The 27,184-nt window shown below is 40.2% G+C and overlaps 1 protein-coding gene across 2 annotated transcripts; it reads right to left on the bottom strand.

Annotated features, from left to right (window-relative positions):
* Positions 1-5,860: 5,860 nt before the first annotated feature.
* On the bottom strand, positions 5,861-26,575 carry LOC5569408 (protein toll). Of its 2 annotated transcripts, none has more exons than XM_021847946.1 (3): positions 26,433-26,575; positions 8,880-10,165; positions 5,861-8,819 (listed from the first exon to the last, which is right to left on the bottom strand). In XM_021847946.1, exons 2-3 carry the CDS (start codon positions 10,085-10,087, stop codon positions 7,004-7,006), a joined length of 3,024 nt encoding a protein of 1,007 aa, XP_021703638.1. In that variant the 5' UTR covers positions 10,088-10,165; positions 26,433-26,575; the 3' UTR covers positions 5,861-7,003. The 2 variants fall into 2 exon arrangements, with proteins under 2 accessions (XP_021703638.1, XP_021703075.1); XM_021847383.1 differs by lacking the exon at positions 26,433-26,575 and adding an exon at positions 25,915-26,368.
* Between the last annotated feature and the right edge of the window lie 609 nt (positions 26,576-27,184).

Raw genomic sequence — 27,184 nt, 5'->3', positions numbered from 1 at the left:
CGTTACCCAGCTGAGATATTGCATTTAGTCGCGTTTTTGAGCCCGATTTTCTCACTGTGCATTGTAAGATGAATTAGCACCAATCATGGATGACGCGTACAAATTTCAGTGACGGCCTACTTCGCCTTAACATAAAACTATAAAATTTCAAAATTTTTGTTTGGTTTTGTTAAACATAAATAACCCTCTAATACTCTATGACGGGGTTGGTGGTCTAATGGCTACCGCTTCTGCTTCATAAGCAGAAGGTCATGGGTTCAATCCCAGGCCTGTCCCTTTCCTCGTACTTTGTAGTTGTATCTTTCACTTGCTCCTATCTACCACTCTTAATATATCAAAGTTGATGGTATGATATGATCTATGATATCTATCACAGTTCATAGCATTTGCTACAACCTGAGACGGACATAAATAAATCGTTTCCCTACGCTTCCATTCGTTTACGCCTGATACATAGGCAGTATGCTAACCAAACCAGCAAGCCTCTCTGCCATAAAAATTACCCCACCCTTTCACCCTTCCCGCATGAACTGGCGTTGACGCAGTGGTGTGTACGGTCGACCGTGGGAGCCAGTTGAATCCATCATCAATTCCTTCCCCTTCCCCTCATTGGTCTGCATTCTGACGTGGCAGGCACCATTGTTGCCTAAAAATAGAAGATCACCAGCACTTATACACTGAGGGTGCCTGTTAATCCCAAGCAGTCATTCGGTTGGTTCCTTGTGTAAGTGCAGCTGATCTGGCGATACTGGAGTAGCAACCACGGGCGACCAATCAAAGCTCAAAAGCTCAAAGCTCAAAGCTCATAATTAACCCTCTAATACTCAAATTTTTATTGTTGATCTGAGTATTATTTTTCGCTAACTAAAATCGATCTAAACACGTTGGACAATGATTTTTTTTATTCGTTAGTTTATCAATTTTAGTTTTTGATTTTTCTAATTTTTATTTTTGAGCATCACTTTCCTTTTACATTTTTTATTGAAGCCTCTTCTGGGTACCGATTTTGAACGATGATAAAAATTTGAGTTTTTGTAGTACTTTTGAGAATATAAAATTATTCATTTTTTCAAGAACATACAGTCATCTCTCCCTTACTCGATATTCTGTATCACGATATTTCCCCTAACTCGATGGAATACGCAGTCCCTTCAATCTAGCATGCTTTGATACCTCTGTAAGTCGATACCTCTCTAACTCGATGTTCCCTAAATCGTTTACTCTATAACTCGAAATTTTCATGAAAAGTTTCAAATGTCCTCCAAACGTTAATAAATTTCATGAATTCGATTATTATGATTAAATTGATAGTAAAATTAAGGTTTACTACCAATTTCTGGGTGCTAAAATAGGTATTGCAATTTTAGGGAAAACTTTCCATTTTACGGTTCAATGAAAAGCTACCGCAGCTGTCACACCATTGATTTGCACTGGTCAATCATCAGTAGGCTTGAATGATACCTTGGATACCGTCTTGATGATTGTTGTTTATTGCTATTTTTCATAGAATTTTCTCTTTCAAGCATACTATGATTGAATTGTTTGCTTCAATGATAGAATGATTTCGAAGCCTGCGGTAGGACTTTGACAGCTGCGGTAGAACTCTGCGGCTAACCGGAAATTTTTCTTAATAACCGTAATAAATGTGGTGACATTGTATTGGTTTTCACGTGAGAATAACTATTCTGAATGTATTTTGTCAAAATAATAAAAAGGTTAAAATTTGAAAAATATGTGTTCTGTATCTCGATACCTCCCTAACTCGATGGCCCCTTCAGTATCGAGTAAAGGAGAGTTAACCGTATTTCGTTTTCCGTGTAACTAACATTTGAAATTATTTAATTTTCACCATGCTCTTCGTCTGAGTGGTTGATTGTAGAAAAACATAAAATGTACATTTTTTCGTATTTCACGTTGAGCTAAACCCAGGCGTTTGTAGGTTACAAGATAATTCAATTTTTTGAACATTTTTCAGAAATACAAGAATGTTTTAAAAGTCGTATTAAAATTTTCCTAATATGCGAGTTATGGCCTACGATATAAGCCAAAAATAAAACCATTTTGATTTCCGAGCTGAGAAAAAATATCAAAAATTTTAAAGTGTGCCCCTTCTAAAAGCGGGGTTGGGTATTGGAGGATTAATAGGGTTTTCAATTTTCCAATTTAATGTCCCGGCCAGCGGGAAATAGAATCTTAATTTAATGTAAGTTCTCAGAAACGTGAAAATAAAGCATATTTTTACACATTTTTCAGTTCTTCAAAATATATTTTTATTTTTATTCCGACGCTCGGGATATTGCAGAAACCCTGCTAGAATTTCTCCGGAATTTACTCGTGGCACATAGTTCTTCGGAAATTTTTCCAGAAACTTTTTAAGGAACCACTTCAAAAATTTCTCCAGGAATTCCTCTGAGAATTTTATCACGATTATCTCGACCTCTTCAGAGGATTTTTCCAAGAACTACTCCTACTAATTCCTCCCCGAATTAATCAGTGATTCCTTCAGGAAACACTTCTTTTATTTTTTGGGTGTTATTGCAGGAAATTAATCATATTTTTTTTACTCCGGAATGCTCCGGTAATTTCTTTAACAATTTCTCTCAGAGTTCCTCCAGATATTATCAATCGGAAATTTTATATGGTTCATTCTAGTAAATTTTGTAGTTAATCTCTTGGGAACTGCTCTAGGAATTCTTCCTGGAACTATTTCGGAAGTTCGCACAGTAATCTCCCACGAATTTTTATGTGAACTTCTCCAGAAAATCCTTCTTGGTAATCCATTAGGATTCACTCAGTGAACCAGTCTAGGGTATTTCAGGGCATAACGTTAGAAATTCATCTAGAAAATTAGTACAGAAGCTCTTCAGGGAATTATTCCCATTTTCGTCCAGGAATACTAGTTGGAAATTCTTGAAAAATTCTAGAAGACAGCATGGAGAAAATTCTGAAGAAATCTGTATTGCTCCGGAGGAACTGCTTGTAACATTACAATAAATGTGTTATATAATGACATAATACCGATGAAGTTTTTGTATGAAGTCCAGCAATAATTTCTATAGGTACCTTCCTGCAGAAATCTGAAACGTTCGGAAGAATTTTTAGAGAAAATACTGGATGAACTTTCGGAGGAACTCCTAGAGGAATTTCCGAACAAATACTTAGAGCAAAACTCCTTCCGTAGGAACTTCTGGGTCAGCTTTCGAAGGAACTCCTGGGAAATCCGGAGAAACTACTCGGAGAATTTCCGAAAGAAATTGTACGGATTTCAGGCGATACTTCTGCTTTATCATTTGGAGCAACTTATGGAGGAAATCGTACAGAAGTCCTAATGATCTTCCGAACAAACTCCTAGTGAAACTTTGCTACTGATGGGGAAACTTTAGGAGGATCTTCCGGAGGAAGTCTTAAGGAAACTTGCGGAGGAACCTTCAGAAGATATCTGCTTCCAGAGGAACTCCTAGGGGAATTTTATTGCGAAACTCAGCATGATTTTTGAAGGAACTTCTACAAGAACTCTCAGATGTATTGCTAAGAGGAGCTTCTGGAGGAACTTGTGGAGTGGTTCTTAGAGGAACTTTCGGAGAAATTCCAGAATGAACTCCGGAAGAATTCCAAGAGAAACTTATAGAGGAACTATTAGGGGAACTTTCGGAGTAACTCCCTGCGGAATTTATAGAAGAAAACTTCCGGATAATCTGGAGGAACTCCTAGCGGAACTTCCGGAAAAACTCCTTGCAAAACTTCCGGAGAGTCTACTGGAGAAATTTGCCAAAGAACTATTAAAAACAACTTGTGGAAGAACTTCCGGATGAATTCCTAGACGAACTTCCAAAAGATACTCTAAAAAAAACTTCCAGGAGAACTCCAGAATTGGGGAAACTTCTGGAGGAATTCGTACAGGAACTTCTGGAGGAACAATTCTTGGGGAACTTACAGAAGAACTCTAAGAAAAATTTCCGAAAGACCTACTAGGAGAACTTCCGGAAGAACTAATAGTGCAACGTCCGGAGAAACTTTCAGGGAAACTTCTACAGGAGCTTCTGGAGGGAATCCAAAAGAGCTTTCCGAGGAACTTGCGGAAAAACTCCTAGTGGAATTTTCGGAGGAAATCCTGGTGAAACTTCTACTATTAGTCTTAGGGGAACTTCTGGAGGAACTCCTAGGGGAATATCTGGGTAAACTCTTAGTGGAACTTCCGGAGTAACTTCTGGAGGAATTTCTATAAGATCTACCGAAGCTTGCGGAAGAACATTTAGGGGAACTTGCGGAGGAACTGCTAATGGAACACGAGAAGTGAAGAAACTTCTGGAGGAACTCCAGAACTGAAGAAATTCCTGTAACAACTCCTAGCAGAACTTCCTGAATGAACTTTTAAGGAAACCTCTGAAGGAATTCCTAGCGGATCTTCCTGGAGGAACTCCTAGCGAAAATTGTAATACCACATCTTGAAAGTATCTTCACTAACCGAGTTATAATGATCGAAGGCTGAAGGTAGGAATTGCGAGAACACTGGAATGATGCAGATGACTCGGGGCAGCTTCAATTGAGCTGCTGTTCTCCGAATGTCGTTTCCCTGAATGTCGCTTCCCCGAATGTCATTTGCCCGAATAACCCTGTAGCCCGAATGCCATTCTCCAGGAAGACCCTTTTTCACGAAAAGTGATGCAGCTCAGAAATGTATCAGAATTTTCTTCATTGACATTTGCTACCATGAAAAATGATAGCAATCAAAAGAAAGAAATATTTATTCATTCTCGAGTGAACAGAAATTTCTAAAGATGCCAGGAACGGTGAAGCTCAAAAGAACCGCAAATCAAATAAAGAAGGGTGTGTAGTTATCAGATGACCGATTCATTTACCACTCTGAAATGAATGAGGTTATGACAACTATTAGTGCCAAGGCAAGACGGTTCGTTCTCGGGACGCCGGGAATTTTTCTTTTTTTCTGTTTCGCGCGTTCGCTGGGCAGTCCTTGGGAAAGGCGTTTTCGGGAGGCTGAGAAGTTTAAAGGGTCCCTTTGTGTGAGTGCGAAAAGATATCCGTGTTCAGTCGAGGATGGATTACCAACTGGTGAGCTCGTTTCATGCTTATAATGACACATTTTTCATGACAGTGTTAATTTTATGTAATACTCAAACAAACTTTGTATGATTCGTCACGACAAGTGTCGGCATTATGCCTGTTTTATTCAATTTCAATGTACATATATTTTTCTCTTTTTGACATCACTAAAAACATTTTTCAAATGGTTCGACATGATGGATTTTGCCGTATTTTTTAAAACTTCTCGAGGCAAAAGCTTTAAGTTTAAGTCGTATTTTTCCTCCTTATCCATGGATTGCATCACTGACCAAAGGTGACTCTTTTTCTCCCCACTAATAAACACCCTTCCCCTGATGATTGTGGAGATGCAGAGATATTCTCGGTCTCTAGAAGCATTAATCATTACACCCTAACATTCCTTTTCCGTCCCAACTGACTGTAAGGACTAGGCCAGCGCCGTTATTGATCAACAATATTAGATCTGCTAAAATTGCACTTCGAGAATAAGCGGAAACGCCCATCCCTTATTCATTTGGAGCTTAGTGCAATTCGTACCAGTTCAGATCAATCACGGAGTAGCAACCATTGACATGTATAGTCAATCTATGCTAAGCTATGCTATTCGGGGAAATGGGGTATTCAAAGAACCGACTTTAGAGGAAAAGTAAGACAACCATCGACTTCAATTCAGTCAGACTACGGCAATAAGGTGAACTTTTGTTCAACGAGTTCAACAGCACGAGCATCTAGGATTTCAGTTTGTTTGTAGCTTTGATGATATGGATATTCTCATTGGATAATTTGAAACAGTAGCCAATTCAGGCATGATTATTTTTTATTCATCCTTCATAAGTAAATATTGAATTCAACAGAAATATATTTCATCTTCTAAAAGAATTCATTCTTAAATTTATTTGATTGTAACACTATTCACTGAATAAACCAATACGATCAATCTGAGAGTTCGAACTACATGAAATGTTAGCTCATTTCCTGCTGTTAACAGTTCTTCAAATAAAATTAAATTGTCTCAATTTTTTAACATTTGTGTTTCCATGAGTCACAGTTACAATGTGTCTTCTTCTATGAAGATTAAGCTCAGCATCTTATCGAAAGCATACATCATAAAAAGTAACGAAGCTATGCTATATACAAAACAGGTTCAGAGATTGCTTAAAATTTTGTACATAATGGCATGACCGTGTTATGGCAAATTGTAGTAAGGCACTAGATTGCGAAATCCCTATTGTTTATCGCAGATTTCGTTGTCGATTTGTAGGAGTGGGTACTTGAGAAGTGCAGACATTTAAAAAGTGCGTCAAGGTGTGTTTAGGATAGTTATGGTTCTTCTTCTGGATATTACATCTCATCTGGGACAGAGCATGATCCTCTGATATGTGTGTGTTCGATTAGCACCTAATGTATTTACTTTTCAAGCCAACAATACAATTTCTCTTTTGGTAAAATGTTCCCAAAGATACTCTTACATCAGAGTTGTCAATGAAACTTCTAACATTTACTGGATTTAGAAGGCTGTATCCAGCTCTGTCCGCGGCTAGTATGTAGAGCGCTTCCAGCAAAAACCTTAAAGTTACTATTAGCTTAGTAGATTCTTCTCCGGTTGATGATGAGAAAGCATGTCGATGACTCTTAGTCGATTCATCCTAACCGTAAGATCACAAAACCGATATTTCCTATCCCTGCTCTGCGAGTTCAACAGCACCTTCAAGGAACAACTTGAGGTCAATCATCAAATGGAAGTTTAAGTCGATCATTGTCAAACTGTCATAGATTCTATGAAATCAGTTCTTCCGTCACTTTGAGACCGTCGGTTTATTAAGCCAAGATTTCATCCTTCGGGATTTCATTGAGTATTCTAGATATGTTCTAACACTTTAAATCTGTTTTAAGCATTCGTTTGCTGCATAAAACTGATTTACCGTGTAGAACCGGGCAAGGGCTATACGGCCGTCGGAGTGGCCTTGGTCGTGACTTGCTGCAAGTGAATCTCCGACACGGCGGACTTGATTCCTTTGACCTTGAGGGGGTGCGGCATTGCGTAGCGGAGCTTCTGCCAAAACCACGGATCGCCCCACTTGACGTAGGTGTTGGTCTTGAGGTACGCCTTCAGTTCACCGTCCAGGCTGTCGATGTCTCCGATGTCCTCGTAGATGACGACGATCACCCGCACTCGGTTGTCCTCCATCGATTGGACGTGCGCCTGGCGGAACTCTTGCTTGGCCCAGCTCGATTCCAGGAAGTTCTTCGACAGCACGATCACCGTCCGGCGGGATGCCTCGATCGACTTGACGATCTGCGTCATGATCATCTCGCCGGGCATGAAGTCTCGCACGTGCCAACAAGTCTTGAAGTTCATCGGATCATTTTCCAGCTTCGGGATCAGTTCGTCGACGATGAATTCCTCGTCCAAGTGCGAGTAGGAAATGAACGCATCGTAGAGTTTGTCCTTGTCCAGTTCTTCCTCGGTTATGAGCGACAGGAAGAGATTATGCGTGAACAGCCATACCTTGACTTCCGTCTGGTAGCGGAAGAACAATAGTGAAATTAAGCCTACTAGCAATCCGAAAACGGCAATCGCAAAGCAAATCACAATTTTTGTGGTGTAGTCTTCAAAGCACAGCTCATTGACGGTGATGGAGTCCAGGGATTTCCCGGACGGGTGGCATCTTATTGCGGACATGTCAGAGATCAGACGGGAATTCTGTTGAACAAAAATCAGAAAACTGGATGCTGGACAATCGCAGAGCCATTGATTCTGAGAAAGTCGGATGGTTTCAAGATGGCTGGAGCGGTTAATTTGTGCCAGCGTTGAATCGTCGATCATTTTCAAAAGGTTTTGGCTAAGATCGATGATGCGCAACTTGGATGGAATATTGTGGGGCAAGAGATTCTGGATGGAATTATTCCGAGCATATAACTGGGTAATTTCATTGTGCTTGGTTAGGTTTGGGAGTTTGGTTAACCGATTGTTTTCGACGTGGACTTCGAGAGCGTTGAAGTCTTCATGAAGCTGCGATGGTATGGGCAAATCTGGGAATTCGGTCAGTCCACGTCCGGAGCAGTTCACGATGACCGTGTGATCAAGGAGCCGCATAGCACACTGGCAGTCTTTCGGGCAGTCGTCTGCGGATTCAAAATCGCACAACAGATCTTTGGTTTGTAGTTGGTCCATGGTAGCATCGAGGAGGTTCGGAGGTTCAGAACAGCGTAGTTGATCGACGTTGAACTGAAGTCCGTGCTCCGCCTTCGATTGGATCAACTGAATGAATTTCAGCGCGTTGCAGTTACAGTTCAGAGGATTATGGTTGAGGTCGACATTGATCCTTTGATAGGGTTGAAGATCCAGGTCATCTATAAGTAGGACCTGTGAGATTTCGTTGTTGGAGAGATTCAAGGTAATATTCGACTGAAACTGCAGTTGAGTGTAGGAAAGTCCGGGAAGTTTGTTGAAACTGAGGTCCAGGCTTTGCATTTCAAGGTTGTTAATGTACCAATCTTGGAATATCGTCGAAATGCTATTATTCCTGAGGTGAAGGATTCGTAGCTTTTGTAGCACCTGGAACGGCGTGTTGTCATTATCAGCTATGCTTAATTCTTCATTTATGAAGCTGTTGGCGTGTAAGGCTAGTTGATTGTTCTGCATATAGATCTCTTCCAGCTTAGGCGTGCCACTGAACAGAAACTGGGGGATGGTTTGTAGTTGATTGTTTTCCAGATGGAGCTCTTTCAAGTTCTTGAGCTTCGTAAATGCTTTCCTGAAATGAAAAGAAAAATCAAATATCCAGTTGGCTCATTTCTTGAACAGTCGAACTTACTCTGACAAGCTTCTCAAGCGGTTATGAGAGAGATAGAGGGTTTGTAACTCAACGTTCCTTTCTAAAAAGTAGTCCGGGATGGATTCTAACTGGTTGTGATCGAGGTTCAGCACTTGCAGTTGAGGCTGATCGCTCAACAGTTCTTCCGGTAAACTGTTCAGCCTATTGTAGCCTAGATTCAGCTCGATGATACCTGAAGACCCACTGAGCAGCGATTCCGGAAGATTTCCAACTCCGTTATGACTCAGATTGACAACGGTCAACTCCTTCAGATTGGCTAATAACTCCTCTGGAAGCGTGACCAGTTTCCTATTGTTTGTCAAAATCAAGGTCTTTAATTTCTTATTTTCAGAGAACAATCCTCTTGGCAAACTGACAAATGGATTGAGCGTTATTTCAAGTCTGGAAAGTTCCTTCAGAGAAGCGAATGTATTTGCATCAAACGATTCAATCTTGTTGACCCGCAAGTTAAGCATTCTCAGCGAACTTAAGCCGTTGAACGATCCAGCTGATAAACTCTTGATGTCATTGTAGGATAAGGAAAGTGCCTCCAGACTCTCCAGACCGTCGAACAACCCCGGCTGAATTTCATTGAGGCCGTTGTACACTAGACCCAGATAGGTCAAATTGCTCAAGGCTTCGAACGTTCCTGGTTGCAAGTTCAGCTTGTTGTGCTCAATGGTTAGCCTTTTCAAATTGAGGAACCCCGAAAACGTATCCCTATCAATGCTGACCACCCCTCGAGCCAATGTCAGATTTTCCAGCTGTTCCATCCCTTCGAAGTATTTGGCGTTGTAGCGAATGCCATTCTCATGATTATTGTACACAAAGCTCCTCACATCCGCAACCTCCAAGAATTTGAACGACTCTAAAATTGGCCGGTCATCATCCAAAACGCAATCCACTACGGTTAACAATTTAACACTGCCGATCGCCAGGTTCGGAAGGCTTTTGAAATCATGTGGCTCATCGTAGCACTTGAAATCAACTCTCATCCGGTCCTCCACGTCTACGTACAGCGTTGGATTGAAGTCCGGACAGTAGAAGTGGGTTTTTGATGGGAACTCTTCGCAGCTGCAGTTCGATGCCTCCGATTCTTCGGGACAGGTGAATCGCTTTGTACTGGTGGATGTGACATCTTGTGTTTGGACTAGTAGGATTATTGCTGAGATTACTAATAAAGCTATGCTTCGATGAGTGCGGTTCATTGTTGAGCTGGTACAAATCTGTTGTTAAGGCTGTTGGTTTCCGGTCTTTCAGTCCATGTTGGATCACGTTGGAATCAACTAAAAGTAGAGAGATGTTGAAATGGTTTAGACTAGGTTTTGTTCGTAGTAGACATGTTTGATTCGTCGATCTTAAATTTCAGTAATCTCGCAGAAGCATTGATGGCTTAGTGATGAATTAAGAGAAATGCAAGGATTTTCTAGGATGATAAGTTCAGACTAACTATTGAAAAATTCAACGTCTATCAACTGACGAATGTAACTGGTCTATATGACTGATTTAATTTGTCGTCTCCAAGAAGATTACCATTGTTCCAGTCTAATGATGGTTAAACTACGCCTAAAACCATCCGTCATCAACAATGTTTGTCAATGACGGCCGCCTCGATATCTGTGAGCAACCTGTATACACATAGCAACTCGAGGTTGTATTACCGGTAAAGGGTGAGTTGGATAGAGTCCCTCTTCAGGACTGCTGGTGTAGAGTAAGAGCAGCTGAAAACAATGTCGGATACTTTTGGATTGGATCGACAAGGAGTACAGGCAGATTCTGAAGGAGAAGAATGAAGCGCGAACAGTCAAGCTGCAGCAAGCACCCGTGAAACGTTGAACTGAAGAATAGTGGAAGTTATATCAGAAGCTCGTCCCATCCCTCAAAGGCTTAGTGCCGCAAGCATCTTGAAGAAGGTTAGGTGTTCTACTTATGCTTGACGAAATAGATAAATAAAAAGATCAACAGGAGGAACAACTGAATACTTAAATAGCACGGCAGATGCAACAAATGATGGTCAAGAAAACGAAAGAAATGTCTAGGTCTTTTCAACGAACAATCAAAATCAATCAGCCCAATAGAAATATTAGTAGAGAACGCTAGTGGCGTTGTTGTAACAAAACTGATTTCAATTATTATTACCTTAAATTATGGATTTCCATTGTTTGTTCTACACCTGAGAGAGAGGAGACAGCTGGCTTAGATTGCGAGCTCCCAAAAGTCAAGGGAACCTGTCATCAACTGTCACTGGAAAACCGCACATTCGAAGGGCAGAGCGTGAAAACCCGTCAAAATTTTGTCAAACTAAAACTTGATATTATTGAAAATTCAGGTTGTTTTCCTGTGCTCTCGCATATAAAATCGTTGATTATCTAAATATTATCGATTGAACTAAAATTGCTATGGATTTTTTTAAAATTTTATAATCTTTTTGATAACAAATGGAATGTGAAAATGATTTTGACCCAGTATGTGCTCTCCGAACCATTGTGCACAACCCAAACGTGAGAAGGAGAAATCAAAGAAGCCGAGAAAACAAGCCAATTGTCAGTGAGCTGTCTCCTCTCTCTCAGTTCTACACCATGTCGTTGTTTTGGTTCTGTAAATAAATCTGACACTTTGAGACCCGGTACTCACGCTGTCAGTTCGTGGCAAACTACACTCAAAATAATCCAAACGTCATTGTTACGTGAAAACATACGTGGTTTTTTTTTCCATCGCACTTTTCACGTAGCTCTTACGTTAATCATAGGTAGCCTAGAATGAACGCATGAACTTTTGAACTTCGTCCATTCCACCGGCGCTACAAGTAAGAGCTACGTGGATTTCCCGGTAGCCTTTACGAAGCGTTTCAATAGGACCTAGATGGTTTTGCTTGCATTAAAATAACTAGAATATAGATCAACCTTATCTCTAATAGGCTTTGGAAGAAAACTAATATTTTTACATTCAATCTGAGCATTGTGAATCTTGATTCCCAAATGTTGTGAGTATGTTATGTTTTGTTGCAGCCTTCGCGTGCTATAATTGATAGAGGTTATAAATCAGGTGTAAAATATGAAGTAATGCAAGGATTCTTCGGTATTCAAAGCATATTTACCTTAAAATCAATCTAACACAGGGTTTAAAGTTCAGCAGCTTCTGAAGTTCTGCAAAAATCAAGCGGGCGCCATCTTAGGATTTGCGCTCAACACCGAATGTACGTACAATATGCAGATGTCAAAATGAACTTAGGCACCTACGTGAATTTCACGTAAGTGCGATAGGTAACCTCAGTAACAATTACCGATTCACTATTTGATGGTTATGAATGGCTTAGTGATCTTTATCTTAGTCAGGTGAAGTGAAAGTAAAATTAATTTGGAATGATCTACGTGATTTTTCACGTAGCAATGACGTTTGGATTTTTTTGAGTGTAGATGTTGGTACCGTAATCCGGGGGCAAATTGATCACTATTTTATAACTTTTTTCTGAGTTGTCCTTCGGAATTCAATTATTGTCAAATAAATTTCGGCAAAACCAGTACTCCATTGATTTTTATCTGTTCATGTAATCGATTTTTCATGAAATAAAATTTAACATATTATAAAAATAGTTTTAATATCAAAAAATTAGAATGACGCACTAGGGCGAAATTGATCACCATATAAAAAGCAGGTTTAAGAGTAAACAATTTCCCTATCCACTAAATTTGGGTCTCCTAAATCAGAATATGAAGTCAAAAATCTTACAACTCTAGTATTTGATCATATTATTGCAAAATCAAACTTTGAAAATCTGCCTAATACGCCTAAATGTAGGCAATTTCCCTTGAAATAAGCACATTATTTAAGAATAAACGATTTTATGAGCAAAACACTATAATTTTTATACTGTATGATATCAAAAATGAGTTACGCAGTTCATACTAAAGTTTACACAACATTTTAAACACTTATAGTTCACATGTAGGCGTGGCACCAGTGGATTGTTTAGCATCGACATTTCCAACTGTATTGCTTACACCTTCAAAAAGTGTGAATATTTATATGCAAAACTGACACTTATTAAAATGAAATAGTTCCAAATCATAATTAGGCACCTATAAACTTGAAAACATGGAATGTGTTTGGTGCCAACGAACCCTTCAGCATCCTTGGGAGGAAATGTTTTACGATACCGACCTGATCAAATTCGCCCCAGTGATCAATTTGCCCCCGGTTTACGGTAACACGAACAGCAGCGACATTAGCATTCTTCGGTTAATGCTTCTACTATCAGCCCTCAGTTTGAAGTTTCGGAAATTGTTTTTGCAGCACGTCTTTCAGGGGTTAGACCGAGCTGAAAAGCTGTTATTCATATTATTTGGGAACATGATTGGAACCTGAGGGCAATTTTACCGGTGGTGCAAATCACTGACTTTGGTTCAAACTGTTGGACCATGTTAAAATATGGAGCTTGCACCGGTGTTGCAAATACTGTTTCAACTTTATTTTATACCAGTTTTTTTTTGTCTACTTTATGCAACAGGCTAACTGCCTGGTCCGGTCGTTTTTGGACCAAGATTTTAGGTCTTCCAAATCTGGGTCGACACATGTTTGTTTGCCAGTCTGGATTTTTCTCCCTGAAACAGCCAAGGTGGAGGGAACCTCCTTCGATTTCCTTCAGGAATTCCTCTGGAAATTTCATTGAGACATTCGTCCGGGGATTTCCTCCTATAATAGGGATATGCAGCAGGTATTTCTTCGGGGATTTCATTATAAAATTCCTCTAGACATTTTATCCAAAAACTCTTTCGGGGATTTGTTAAGTGAATTTATTCGGGGATTTCCATCAGGAGTGTCTCTTGGAATTTGCATCACGAATTTCTCCATAGAATGTCCTCCAAAAATTCCTCAAGAAATTTGTTCCAGGCATTTCTCCGGGGATTTTATTTAGAAATTCCTATGGAGATTTTTTCCATAAACTTCTCCGGAAATTGTTTTTTCCTCTGGGGATTTTGTCCATAAATTCATTTAAAAATTACTTCGAAGATTTTCCCACAAATATCTCGGGGTTTTTTTTTTTCGGGCAATTTTTCCGGATATTTCCTCCAGGAACTCCTCCGAGGATTTTCTCTATGAATTCCTCAGGGGATCCCCAATAGCAATTCCTCCGGTGATTTCATCCAGGATTTCCTTGGGAAATTTCGTTCAAATATTTTCCGAAAATTTCTTCCGTGGATTTTATTAAGAAATTTCTGCGATGATTTTTTCTTAAAATTCGTACGGGGATTTTCAGGCACCCAGAGATTTCTCTGGGGTTTTGCATCAGGAATTTATGCAGGTATTGTCTCCAGAAATTCTTCCGAAGATATTTTTAAAGAGTGTCCCACGAGTGTCTCTTAAGTTTTGCACCAGGAATTATTCCAAAAAAATCCTCCGGGAAAATTCACCTGAAATTTCTCATGGGATTTCCGGCAGAAATTACTCCTTGGATTTCTTCCAAAAATATATGAGGGGATTTCTCACAGCAACTCCTACGAGATTCACTCAAAGAACTTATCTGGGCAGTTTGTCCAGAAATTCTTTCGGGATTTTATTGATGAATTCCTCCGGGATTTTCTTCAGAAATTCCTTCAGGAATATTTTCCGAGAATTCATCCGGAGTTTTCATCCACGAATTTCGCTGGGGATCTTGTCCAGGAATTCTTCCGGAAATTTAAAGGATTTTTTAGAAGATATCCTCAAGAACTCGTCGGGTGATTTTCTCCTGAAATGTTCCAACAGAAGAAGATTTCCAACAGTAGAATTTCGTAGATTTCGTCCAGGAATTCCTCAGGAAATTTCATTAAGAAATTCCTTCGGCATTTCCTCCAGGAATTCCTTCGGCATTTCCCCCAGGAATTCCTTCGAGAATTTCAAGAATTCCTCCGAAGATATCCCCCTGGAATTCCTTCAAAACTCCACCGCAAATGTCTCGAAATTTCTCCATTCGGGAATAAGTAGGAGCTCCACCGAAAATTCACCAGAAGTTCCTTCCAAAATCCATCCACAGTTCCTCCATGAATTCCACCGTACTTCCTTCTGGAATTTCCCTGCGAGTTGCTCCAAGAATCCCGCTGGCAGTTTTCTACCGAATTCTACCCAGGAGTTCCTCGAAAATTCTTATCGGGAGTTCCATCAAGAATTCCTAAGTCTGTCTCCTAGGTCATAGTTTCGATAAGTTCCACCAGGATTCCACTACACAGAGATGAATACGCAAAACGCCAAGAATGCCTAAGTCCACCAGAAATCCCAGGATGGATGAACTCTGCCAGGAACTTCTTTGTAAATTTCTGCTCAAATCCCTCCATGGGTTCAGTTGGAATTTCACTTTTTTCAAACACCATCAACATGTTTGTTTTTATGATCACGTTTGAAATGGATCGGAAAAATACAACACCGGTGCATACTCGTGCGGTTTGGTCTTTTTTCACTGGTCTAATTAATTTTGACAGGTCCATTTTTGGAATAAATTTGGATTAAAAAAATGGACCACTGGTGAAGTTGCCCTGAGAGAGATTAGACAGCTGGCTTAAATTGCGAGCTCTCAAAAGTGAAGGGAACCTGTCACCAAATGTCTCTGAAAAACCGCACACGGAGCCACAAATCAACCCAACTTTGACTTCTTTTGACTCAATAGACCATTTCCGTGAATTTTTTTTATTGGCTTATATGCTTTTTGACAATTTATTGAACCAACTTTCCTAAGGAACCGATATGTTTTGGAGTCTTTAACTATTAGAAAACGATGAAAAACTTGCGGCACGTTAGTTCACCCCTCGGTCCCCTGCAATTTGTTTCACCTCGAAAAAATGCAGACCCCTTTTTCCCCTATGGTATTGCCACCACGTTGTGGTGAATTTAAGATCAGCTGGCATGACCAGATGATTTTTGTTTATGTTTTCATTCATCATAATGGGCTCCGCTGGTTTCGCTCCCCCTTCCTTCACGGTTCCTGAATCACGGCGGAAACCACCTTCACCGCTTCGGCCGAATATGACCGCACCCGGCGAACACTACACGGTTCTGTAACGCAAGGATTGTAATCGACAGATGCCTGATCTCTCTGTTTTCTGCCGACGATGATTGAATAAGCCGGAAGATTCCCGCCTAGAGGCAGCAACAGCCGCGCAAGGAAATTTCCTTGCGCGGCTGTTGCTGCCTCTAGGCGGGAATCTTCCGGCTTATTCAATCCTCGTCGGCAGAAAACAGAGAGATCAGGCATCTCAAAATTTCCTTGCGCGGCTGTTGCTGCCTCAAGGCGGAAATTTCCCGGAAGGACATCCAACAGATAGATTTAGGCATTTGCCAGCATGAATAGTAAAAATAGCCTTCTACAGAACTAGCGGTACCGTAACTGTTGGGTGGATGAGAGATTTGTTGTTTGGGGGTGGTTTTGAATATTTAATATGTGGAGGAAAACATATTTTCCTAAACCTAAATCGGGTTGGAGTTGAAACTGTGATTCAGAACGGGTTGCGCCAGTTCCAACCTGGTTCAAAAACGTTTGTTTGAGTACTTTCAAGTTAGTTTCGTTGGCGCTCCTGTTTGGGGCGCCCTGACCGGGATCACGGTCAGTTTGAGCGCGCACCTGATTTGACGTTTCCAAATGTAAACAAGCATCCCAATGCAGGGGTGGAATCGAAAAACTGTTGCAAAATCACCACCCTGATTCCCATAGGGTTGAACAAACTGTGCCGCATCTTGAATTATTTTTCAAAATGTGGTGAGTATCCATGTTTTCAAAAATTTATAAGAAAATCAGGAGTACATATAAACAAAATCTGAAAGCGTTAACATTCATTAAAAATGATTACCTTTCGAAGAAAAATACAAAAACTGGGAGTTAGATCTGACGGAAATGGTCTAATAGAATCTTCCGTGGGATAACCCAAATTTGGGTTAACTGACATATACTGACACATCAGTAGGTAGTTTCCGTTTGACAACAGCGGAAAAAACAACTCAGTGCAAAAAAAATCTATCCAGCGTTAGCTTTCGAAGTCTCCGTAGTGGGTAAAAACAGCTTAACGTTAGGTAAACTCGAAAGAACCCAAATTTGGATTATTCCATTGAACTTCGACGATGGGTCGGTGCATCTCTCTCTGTTTTTGACAACATTTCTGTTGCGAGAGAAGCAAAACAACCCAACCGCGGGTAAAAACTACACTGAGAACAGCGTTGCAGTTGAAATTACTATCACAAACAAACAGACGTAACACTTAGAACAAATGTCGATCAAAATCATAGTACGCCCAATGCTAAAATCGATGTGTTTGGCCGATAGGCCAACAGATGGCGGTAGTGTGCAAACGTCAAACACGAAAAAAAAAACGATGCGAGCGCTGCGGGTGGTCAATCGGCAACCTACCATATTTTTGAACCGACCGTTAAAAAGGTGGTCGATGGCCAATGATGAGAGTGTGACGTCTGTTTGTCTGTGTTACTATATTAGAGGGTTAAATTAAATACACAACGCCACTTGATTTGTGCAGACTACATTAACATTTATTTCAAATATTTTGTGCATTAAATTTTACCATGGCATCGTTTCGACAGTAAAAATTACTATATCATGGTTAAAAACTTGCAGCAGGCCAGAATTGAACCGAGGATCTTGCGATTGTCAAGCGTGAACGCTTACCGCTCGGCTATCGATGCGGTTGGATCGTGAAGGAACTAAACGCAAATAAAATCGTTCTTGATAGCACTATCGTGACTGAAATAGTAAATTTAAAAACTTGTTCATGGTTCTCATTACTTCAATGCTTGTTTCAGTGTAAATACAGCTTACTCAATTTTGAGTATAAAGAACTTATTTTTTGGGTAATCTGATTTCTCCGTGCACATTCAAAGGACAGAGCGTGAAAAAACCGTAAAAATTCAAGTAAATGTTATTAATATTTGTTGGTGTTTTTCGTTGATCTCAGATTTCAAAAAAATGAAAACCTTAATATAGTTGACTTTTAAGAGCTCGCAATCTTAAGCCAGCTGTCTCCTATTTCTGAGTTTGTGACATACGAATAATGGTTTGAGGGTTTTGCCAATCAGGATGTCACCTCACTTCGAGTCAACTCGTCCATCACATTCTTTTACCACCGGCAATACTCGTCCGCATAACCATCAATTTCTGGTAGATTCATTAACCACGATTACAGACTCGTCCTCCCTCAAATCTCTAGGGTCGAGCGGCTAGCAATTGTTGGCAGCTATTCCTTTATCCAGCGATGCCAGAATTTATCCACTATTAACGCAAAATTGTTCCGCAGAGCATCCGGCAGCTCCATACGCTGCGTCACTTCTTGAGAGTTGAGCAGGAGAAAATATTACGACTTAGAGCTTCCTGGGAATCATTCTCCAAAGACATGAAGGTGAACGAGCGCGTATTGACCACTTCAACCATCAGTGTCAACAATGTTTCCTCATCATGGTTTCTGGTGATCGACAGTGCAGCGAAGGCAACCTTTACGGAGCAAACCAGTCGCTCCCAGGATTCACCCATATACGGGGCTGACAGCTTCTCGTTCATCTTATTCACATGTTCTTGTGCCGCTCCAAATCTCGTAACGTTACTTTTGAATGTGCATGAATTGATTCTTATTCGATTTTTGTTACTTTTGATGGAATGCAAAAATATGCTTAGACTAATTACGCGCTTTTATAATGTTTGTCCATTGTTTAAGATCCAAGCTCACAGTGACAGTTCGTGACAGAAAAATCTCGGCTCACTGTGACGTAGAGAAATTTTGTATTGGTTTCTCCCTCCCAGCTTTCGCCCACCAACGACATTCAAGGCAGGCTTGGGAAAAATCGCTAGTTTTCTTTTGACGTGTAGGTACCTGTGATATTTCTGGACAAACTGGGAATAAGGGCCATAGGTTTATGTGCATTTAATTTTAATTTTGATTGGAAAAGAGTAAAAAGATGCGTATTTCAGTACTTTACATTCGATCAAATTAAAAGGTGCTATCGTGGCATTGCTTTTGGGTGTGCAGAAATTATTTTTCAACCGATTGTTTTCAACTTTGTTGAAATGCAAAAATATTTTTTGATCAATTACGCGCTTTTTTCATGTTTGTCCATTCTTTAAGATCTGGGCTCACAGTGACAGTTCCTGACAGCAGAATCTCGGCTCACTATGACGTACATAAATATTGTATCGGTTTCTCCCTCCAGACTAAGCAAATTGTCACGAAACACGACATATAAATGGACATTTGTTCTTTATATGGAAACTTCAATTTGCCGGTGCTCAGACGTCAAAGTCAGTTTGACATCTACTCTACATTCGAGTGCTTCTCCAAATTCCAATAAGCGAATCGAGTCATTCCATGTAGCGGAGCCCCAACGAGTGAATCTGCACTGTATTGTAAAGCCAACAATCCTTTCAACAAATGTATCTGAATATAGTAGTTTTGGGAACAAGTTGCAGAATGATGATTTTTACAGCACGAGTCGTAAATTTAGGATGATTACGACAAGTGCTGCGAAATTCGAGTTCTGCAACGAGTTAGGTACAAAAATTTTTGCAATTTATATCGGAATGCATTCACCATTATTTTACAATTTTTGAAAAAATTGTTGTGTTATGATTCATTACGCAGCTCAAAACAGTTGGGTTATGTGAAAGCGTTGCGTAATAAATCATTACAGCAGTGGTTTCAGTTGCGTAATGAATATTCCCGCACTGCATACTTCAAGGAAAGTAGGACGTTTCATGACAGATTGGCTTGATGAAAAACAGCCTATTACGATGAAAAATTGCAAAAAAGTAGTTTTCAGAAGTCGACCTGACGTTTTACACACTATAATTAAGGTACGCTCAAGTTAGAAAAATTAAAATTTTGACGTCTGAGCACCGTCGCATAGGCCTTTTCATGTGACATGTGACGGACCATGCATTTGTTTACATCGGTTTAGGACCGGTGCATATACGGGTCTGTCATTTTCATGGAAGAACTGCCAAAGAGCTGCTGAGTTTCGTAATGAATTACTTTCCAGATGTGCTAGTCTTGAGCATTTTCACCAGCTGTCAATCGTCGCAACTAACGGGTCGGATTCGCTAGCTGGAAGGCAGTCGTGTTGCAACCAGAGAATCCCCACTGTACCTTCTTCTAGCGCTAGCCTTCCGTATCTGTATATCTGGAAACCATCACAGCATACAGAAGCTTAAGTCGTGCAATTTCTGATTGATGGACGGCAAAATTGATTTCATACGAATATTCATATTCATTTGTTTGAACCTCACCGGGCACTTGAACAAGATGATGGGCTTTCGTGCCTGTTGTTCAACATTGCGCAAGAGGGTTGCGCAAATAGAGAGATCCAGATCGATAGATCCAGTTAATTTGATAGACAGATAGATAGATCCAGTCAAATTATTTGCTTCGATATTCGGATGATATGGATGTTGTCGGCCTGGGAGGGATCAACAGATACTACACACGAAATATGGAACAAAGTTTTTTTCAAACTGCAAGACAACTCCAAGTTACCAAAGACAGTCACGGCAGACTAGATGAAAATCGCTCAATACGGAGGCGCATTATCTGTGGAAGTTGCTATGGGCTTAAAAAAAGCTACGGTCAAATATAGTTCGTCTTCGTACAGTAGAAGCATTAATATGTATATTCTTCGTACCAAATGTACAATGTACAAAACGCTCATAAGGGGCCTCTTAAGGTACGATATGCTATGCTCGAGGAGGATCTGCAAGCTTTTGGTTTCAAACTCTGGGTGTATAGGACGGCTTTCAGCGCCATGCAGGTAAATGGTCATTCAATTATGAATATGGATGAACTTTCTACAACGAATAAATTTAATCCAATTTTTTAACTGCAGACGTTGTTTTCTGAACTCCATGACAGCTTGGGACATCCCAGATATGGCTCTGCGGAAAATGCGGAGAAGAAGGAAATTGGGCATAAGACTACAAGAATCCGTCAAAATGCCTGATCTGCTTTGAAAAAAAAAACAGGCACCACCGGTGATACAAATCAACCTGAATCACCGTGACGCCACGCAGTAATTGCTTCCACTTGACCGAGGTACCGAAAGCTTTATTTTTGCTAAAGTCAGTGGTACATGATATCGGAGAAATATACGAATCCCAATGCCTGGAAAGTAGAATAGAGCAGTTGCTTCATCAACCCAAGAGGATGGACTCTACAGTAGGGTGGGGCTTATTTCCAAAAATCTTCCGTAGTCAGGATTTACAAAGTGGAAAATGATCATCGGTCCCAAAATAACATCCTGTAAAAAAATGAGAATTTTTGGTGAAGGTTTAGAGGTGGCGCAAAGGGCGTATTTGCAGTTTTCCCATTTTAGTGAATTCTGAAAAAATTTGGTATGCTTTTCAGCTTGTTTTGGTGATTTTAAGACCCTTAAGGGCAAAAAATCACCTCAAAATTGCGATATCTCCACTCCTTTAGATGATATTTGACGAAATATATATTATGCATGCGATTTTTGGCCCATGAATAGGTTACGCTGACTGATTACTATGAACCCGAATAAGCATATGAATAGCTGGGGAAAATTCCTATGCTAGTAGAATGGAACAAAGAGCAAAGAAGAATGATAGAAAGAACAAAGCTCACAGAAGCATGTAAGGTGGGGTGGGTTAAACAGGTGGGAGGGTGAAACTTGTGATGTCTTGAGCGTAACTGAGGAATCTAGAAAACGATGATTATATTTATTGACTTCATATTTTTTTTCAATCTTTATTAACGAGATTTTTAGCTCTTTAGCTGTGGGCTAGTTCATCTCGGGACCAACGGGTTTACTTCCCTTCCGAAGGATGTCGCCACTGAATTTTTAGTGACTATCTCGGGGATGGGATTCGATCCCAGATCCTCAGTGTGAGAGGTGTGCGTTCTAACCACTACACCAGGTTCGACCCCTTAACTTCTATTTAATATTACCTACTTCAGAAATATTTCGAGCAATTTTTCTTCAAGTAGGGGAAGAGCACCAATTTTTTAACCATCTCTAGTTTTCGACCCATGTATACGATTTTAGATTACTCTTTATGGAAAAATTGCAGTACCGGCTAAAATGTCCTTAATTTCATGCGAAGTTTCATCATTATTCTCAAGGTAGAATGATAAATGCACGTCACTTTACTGCTTTAGTTCAATAATCGTTTGGTTGTTTTTTTTTTTTCTGAATGATGAAAGCAATTTATCAAAAGGGACCGTTGCAAAATTTACATCCTGGAAATTCAGCCTCACGCAGTATCTATTAAATTTATAACTAATTTATATATATACATAGGATATCCTGTGAAAATTCCTTCATGTAGCTCTGTCTTAAAAAATATGTTTCAGAACTGTGACGACTTAATTTTGGTTTTATTTGAGAGGTTTTCAACCTGAAGTGCTTTATGTCTTGCACCCTATAGAAGCTCGTGCACTAATTTGAATTTTGACTACCTTTTTTTTTCTTCTGCTGTTGTTTATACACATCGATTTCAAATACAGATGTAGAACGATGTATTGAACTTCATCTGCATTTTCGTTTGCTCGAAGTTATGTTGAAGGTGTTTTGGTGTTTTGGCAAAAGTGAAGTATTGCAAGCCCAAACGCAATTAATTGCTGAAATGGCATCATAATCCAGAAATTCCTGTGGAAATTCTAACAAAAAGTGTTATTGCTGGAAAGCAAAAATCGTTTATGGATTCACCTAATAAGGATATATCGTGTGGGATCAAAATCAAAACAACTAAGAAATGAATCTAAACCCTTCCACTTCATATAAAACTCCTTCTATTTGTATGAAGTGTACGGATTTTGAGCCTGTATGGATTTGGGCCCCTCTGTAATTTCTTTCAGATTATAAAAGCAATTGCTGGAGTTACATCAAACGGACATTCTAAATTACTAAATGAGTGTTGAACTTGCATATAATCACATCTCATACATTTAACCGATATATTTTCACGGCTCCGTAGTTGATTCTAATATAATATCATCAGTTACACCCTCTCCCCTGTTTAACCCACCCCACCTTACATTCTTCTGTGTTCTTTGTTCTTTTTATCATTCTTCTTTGCTCTTTGTTCCATTCTACAAGTATAGGAATCCTCCCCAGCTATTCTCATTCGGGTTCATAGTAATCAGTCATTGTAACCTATTCAAGGGCCAAAAAACGCATTCATAAAATATATTTCGTCAAATATCATCTAAAGGAGTGGATATATCGCAATTTTAAGGTGATTTTTTGCCCTTAAGGGTCTTAAAATCACCAAAACAAGCTGAAAAGCATACCAAAATTTTTCAGAGTTCACTAAAATGGGAAAACTGCACATACGCCCTTTGCGCCACCTCTAAACCTTCACCAAAAATTCTCATTTTTTCACAGGATGTTATTTTGGGACCGATGATCATTTTCCACTTTGTAAATCCTGACTACGGAAGATTTTTGGAAATAAGCCCCACCCTACTCTACAGGAAGCACTCGTAAAGTTGAGTGAGGATCGAGCTCATGAAGATCCTGTATGAGCACCAACCTTAGAGCAGGTAGAGAGCTATTATTTGTCATCACTTTCTGTAGCCCCGGATAATCTGTAAATATGAACAAGCTTTATGTGAAATTTCTCCACAAATATAACACCAAATAATCAGTATATGCAAAGAGAAGAGCACGGACGAGCGCTTAGGACTACAAGAACTGCTCTACAGAAGGAAATCAAAGTTAGTAAGATAGCGTGTATGAAAGTGCTTTGCTTGAACGTTATCCATGAGGAGATACTCATAGAGCTGCCATAACAAGAACGCCCCAAGTCCAGAAAAACTCATGCATACCATCTAAGGATCTCGCAGCATGAATCAACGATCTGGCCGCCGAATCCGTGTGCCGAACATGACTTGAATGTTCATGAAGCACTCATAACCATAGAAGAGCTTATAAAGGTGACGTAAAACTACGTTGTAAAAATCGATGGATGATCGGTGGATCAGAAACAGACAGACGCCGGGTTAACCGCCTGGTGATCTATCAGCCAATAGACCCACATGCCTGTTGGACACGACGGTAAATCGAACTTGCAGTTTGGACTACGGAAGTCCAGATCTACAATGGATGCTATGTAAATAGTGCTCGGGGCGACCAACAGATCAGCAATCGCTAATGCGCGCTGATCATGTTATAAAGAATGCATTCAATTATGCTAGCCATAACATGAGGGTCCCTGATGATCTCTGAAGAACCAAAGAGTTACTTCTAGAGCAGGGCGCTGGTTTATCTAACACATCAGGGTAAAGTGAGAATGGATATTAGCGCAGATGTTCCATAAGGCTTCTTTCTGGACCAAACTTCGATGACTATGTTTGATTTTGTGGTAATCGGAAAACTGCTAAACAATGTGGAAGTGATGGAATACTGTGGATTGGACCAAGCAGCATGGGCGTTACAATACATCGCAGTCATAGATTTCGGAGCCCTTGTGCACCGGTAGCCATCCTTCACCAGAATCACAGGATCGTCTTTGGCACCTGAACGTTAAGCATTAAGATACTCATAGCGGATTTTGATCGTGTGTTAGATTAAACTATGTCAACCGACTATTTCATCCGAAATCGCAGGACCAATCTAGGATCTTGCAAGGATAGCATCTCCATTCGGGAGATTTTCAATGCCAGGGAACTCTTTGTTAGACTTCGGAACTCGTTTCGCATCCGAGTAACCAGCAATGCGAAACCCGTGGGGAATAGGCCAAATAGCACCAACTGTGACGAACGAACCAGTCATCCAATTAGAAGTCATCCTCCATCAGAATAGATGGAGCATCCGTAACCTCTATCGTAATGATTTTTTTTGCCTTGGCTGGATCATCATACCCTGTCATATGTAAATATACGATTGAAATAAAATGCCTAAGGAAGCTCTCAGGTAGCGCCTAAGTGTTCATAGAACACGAAGTTTGAAAGCATTCTCTATTCCAATTGGGCAACATGGTCTTGCAGGATAGCTGTGCGGTTACCGCTACGGCTATTGGGGCCTCAAATAGTTTTCTCTGACAACAAATTGACACACTGAATTTCGATCATCGTACACTGCATTGGAGTAGGTAACGTGTGTTCCGTTTGTGGGAATCCCCACTGCCATCTGTCTTATCATTTTATTTACACGAACATGCCAAATGTATAAAAACAGAACAATCACTCCATTTACAATAATAACTTTTGAACAATACAAGTGATATCCAAGAATAAATCCATTGAAACATCCGTTTCCGCCCATCCTCCAGATCGAATGCAAATTTGTGCCCAAAGGGAGCAAAACGTGCTTCAAATCGCAAGGAAGATGCACCAGCCTTATTTGAAAGTAAACGGCAATAAGCCAGACGTGATTCAATTAACTACATTGTTCTCCAAGCTATGCACGATCTGCGACTGGAATCGAAACAGCTGTACGGATGACTGCGCTTGTGCATCTATAATCGATCAACTCTGTCTCCATGTATGGATTCTGCGAATCAGCTCACTTGCAATGTGACGATGAAGAATCTTGCTGGGTTTCAGCCGACAGCGGCGCCATTTCTGTGCGAACAAACGACTTCTGTTATTTTTCGCATCTTCACTAGATTGATTGCGCTCGGCTTTGTGTTGTGAACGCCTCCCCGTGAACGATAAGATCTTCACTTGTGTGTATATAAAGCTATGGGTAGATCGCTCGCCTGTACTTTCATTCACATTGGGTTAGTCCAGATGGGAATTTCCCAACTTGTTTATTGGTGATTGTGATCTGTCCGATATTTGGGGAAAATCACGTCATGGTGGATCTCGATCTTCTTGTTCTGGAAATATTCGTTGTTTACTATAAGACACAATCACCAAACCGCATTTGTAAATTTGGCTGAACGATCACAAACAAATTTTATTTTGCTAATATTCCAAGAAACACTTCACTGACCACTCCTTCAAGCGCTCGCACTCAACGTCGCATAACCTCAACTTCTTTCTGCTTTTGCGACTTTGTTTTCGCCCCCGAATATCTTCGCGATAAAACCAAAAACAGTTGTAGCAACACTTACACTATTCCCTCCAGTAATCGGCGTAATTTCCCACTGGAATATGACTTCCCGCTTCCGATCACTGTCACAGCACTGCAACTCGGTGCGCAATTTAAAACTGTCCAGCGTTGATAGCGAGCTAAAACTGCAGGGTCTGTTTCTGATTATAGCTTATTGCTGGCAATGATTGACTTTGACCCAATACCGTTTCTCCGAGATCGCGATCGTGCTATTTGCGTCCAAGTCGCGACGACGACTAACTTACTTTTTGCCTAGATGAGTTGCGATCACTGTCCGACTGCGGGACGCGCTTGTTTGTGTTACCACATTGATCATTCGCGATCGTCGGTTGTCTTACGACCACTGCCTACGAGACGCTAAAGGCAACAGTAAACAGAGAGATGGACGAGTTTATTTGAGATTCCCAAAATTTGGAAATTCCCTGCGAGTTGTAATTTCTTTGATGGAATGTGGTTTTGATGGGCGTATTTATGTAAATTTATCGTGTTTTCCTTGTAGAAAAGTTAAAATTGACTTACCCGAGTTTTTAACTATGCAATAAACTAGTAAGCTAGTTATAACTGAGATTCTTCGTAAAACTTCGAAGACTTCACGAATGACTGATCCGATTGCTAATAACTGGTCATCTTGATGGCTGTGCTGCGACCTCAAGCGTTGGTGTTTGTTTTTCTTTCGCTTTGTCATTCATGTTTCCATCGTTACATAAATAAATTATGTGTGTTTTGCGTATGACGTTCTTCCTCGCTACCTGAAGTTATACGCAACAGAGTTCGACTGACTTGTGTAGAACTGGGAAATAATGGATTCAACTTGAAGATGGCAGTATTGTGTTGGTAGGTGTAGGTTGGTATCTAGAATTTCATACGTGTAGTTTCCAATGAAACCCAAGAGAGGGATAATGATGTAGTTGCTGATGTTGCCACAAGATGGAACGACGATATCATTAAATGCGCACTAATAAATTTCAACTCACTGCTATAATACAAATTCGCTAAAGTAAAACGCGATTATTTTATTTCGTTCATGTGTTTCAGGCAATATGGATTTCCGTATTTTTAATGATAGGTGCTCAAAAGCAGGGTTGGGAAAACATCTGAAACTCACTCTACAGTAGTCAAACAAAGCCAATCACAGTCAGCGAAGCCAGTGAAACTCACGCCCATCGCTGCTGTAGGCAAATGCCTTGAAAATTACAAAACACCCGTTGCTAAGGGCAACCCGAAATTACTGTAGAAAAATGTTCTATTTCCCGCTGCATTTCCCGCATTTA

This window comes from Aedes aegypti, chromosome 1 (assembly GCF_002204515.2).
Source record: "Aedes aegypti strain LVP_AGWG chromosome 1, AaegL5.0 Primary Assembly, whole genome shotgun sequence".
Classification (NCBI taxonomy): Eukaryota; Metazoa; Arthropoda; class Insecta; order Diptera; family Culicidae; genus Aedes; species Aedes aegypti.
Note: the sequence above shows the minus strand (reverse complement) of the source record. Positions and strands in the feature narration are given on the sequence as shown.

Bases quoted from the DNA above. Each gene is read 5' to 3' on its own strand.
- LOC5569408 (XM_021847946.1), bottom strand. From the start codon at position 10,087: ATGAACCGCACTCATCGAAGCATAGCTTTATTAGTAATCTCAGCAATA. The intron at 8,820-8,879 runs GTAAGTTCGACT...TTTTCATTTCAG, and splicing joins CGCTTGAGAAGCTTGTCAGA to GAAAGCATTTACGAAGCTCA.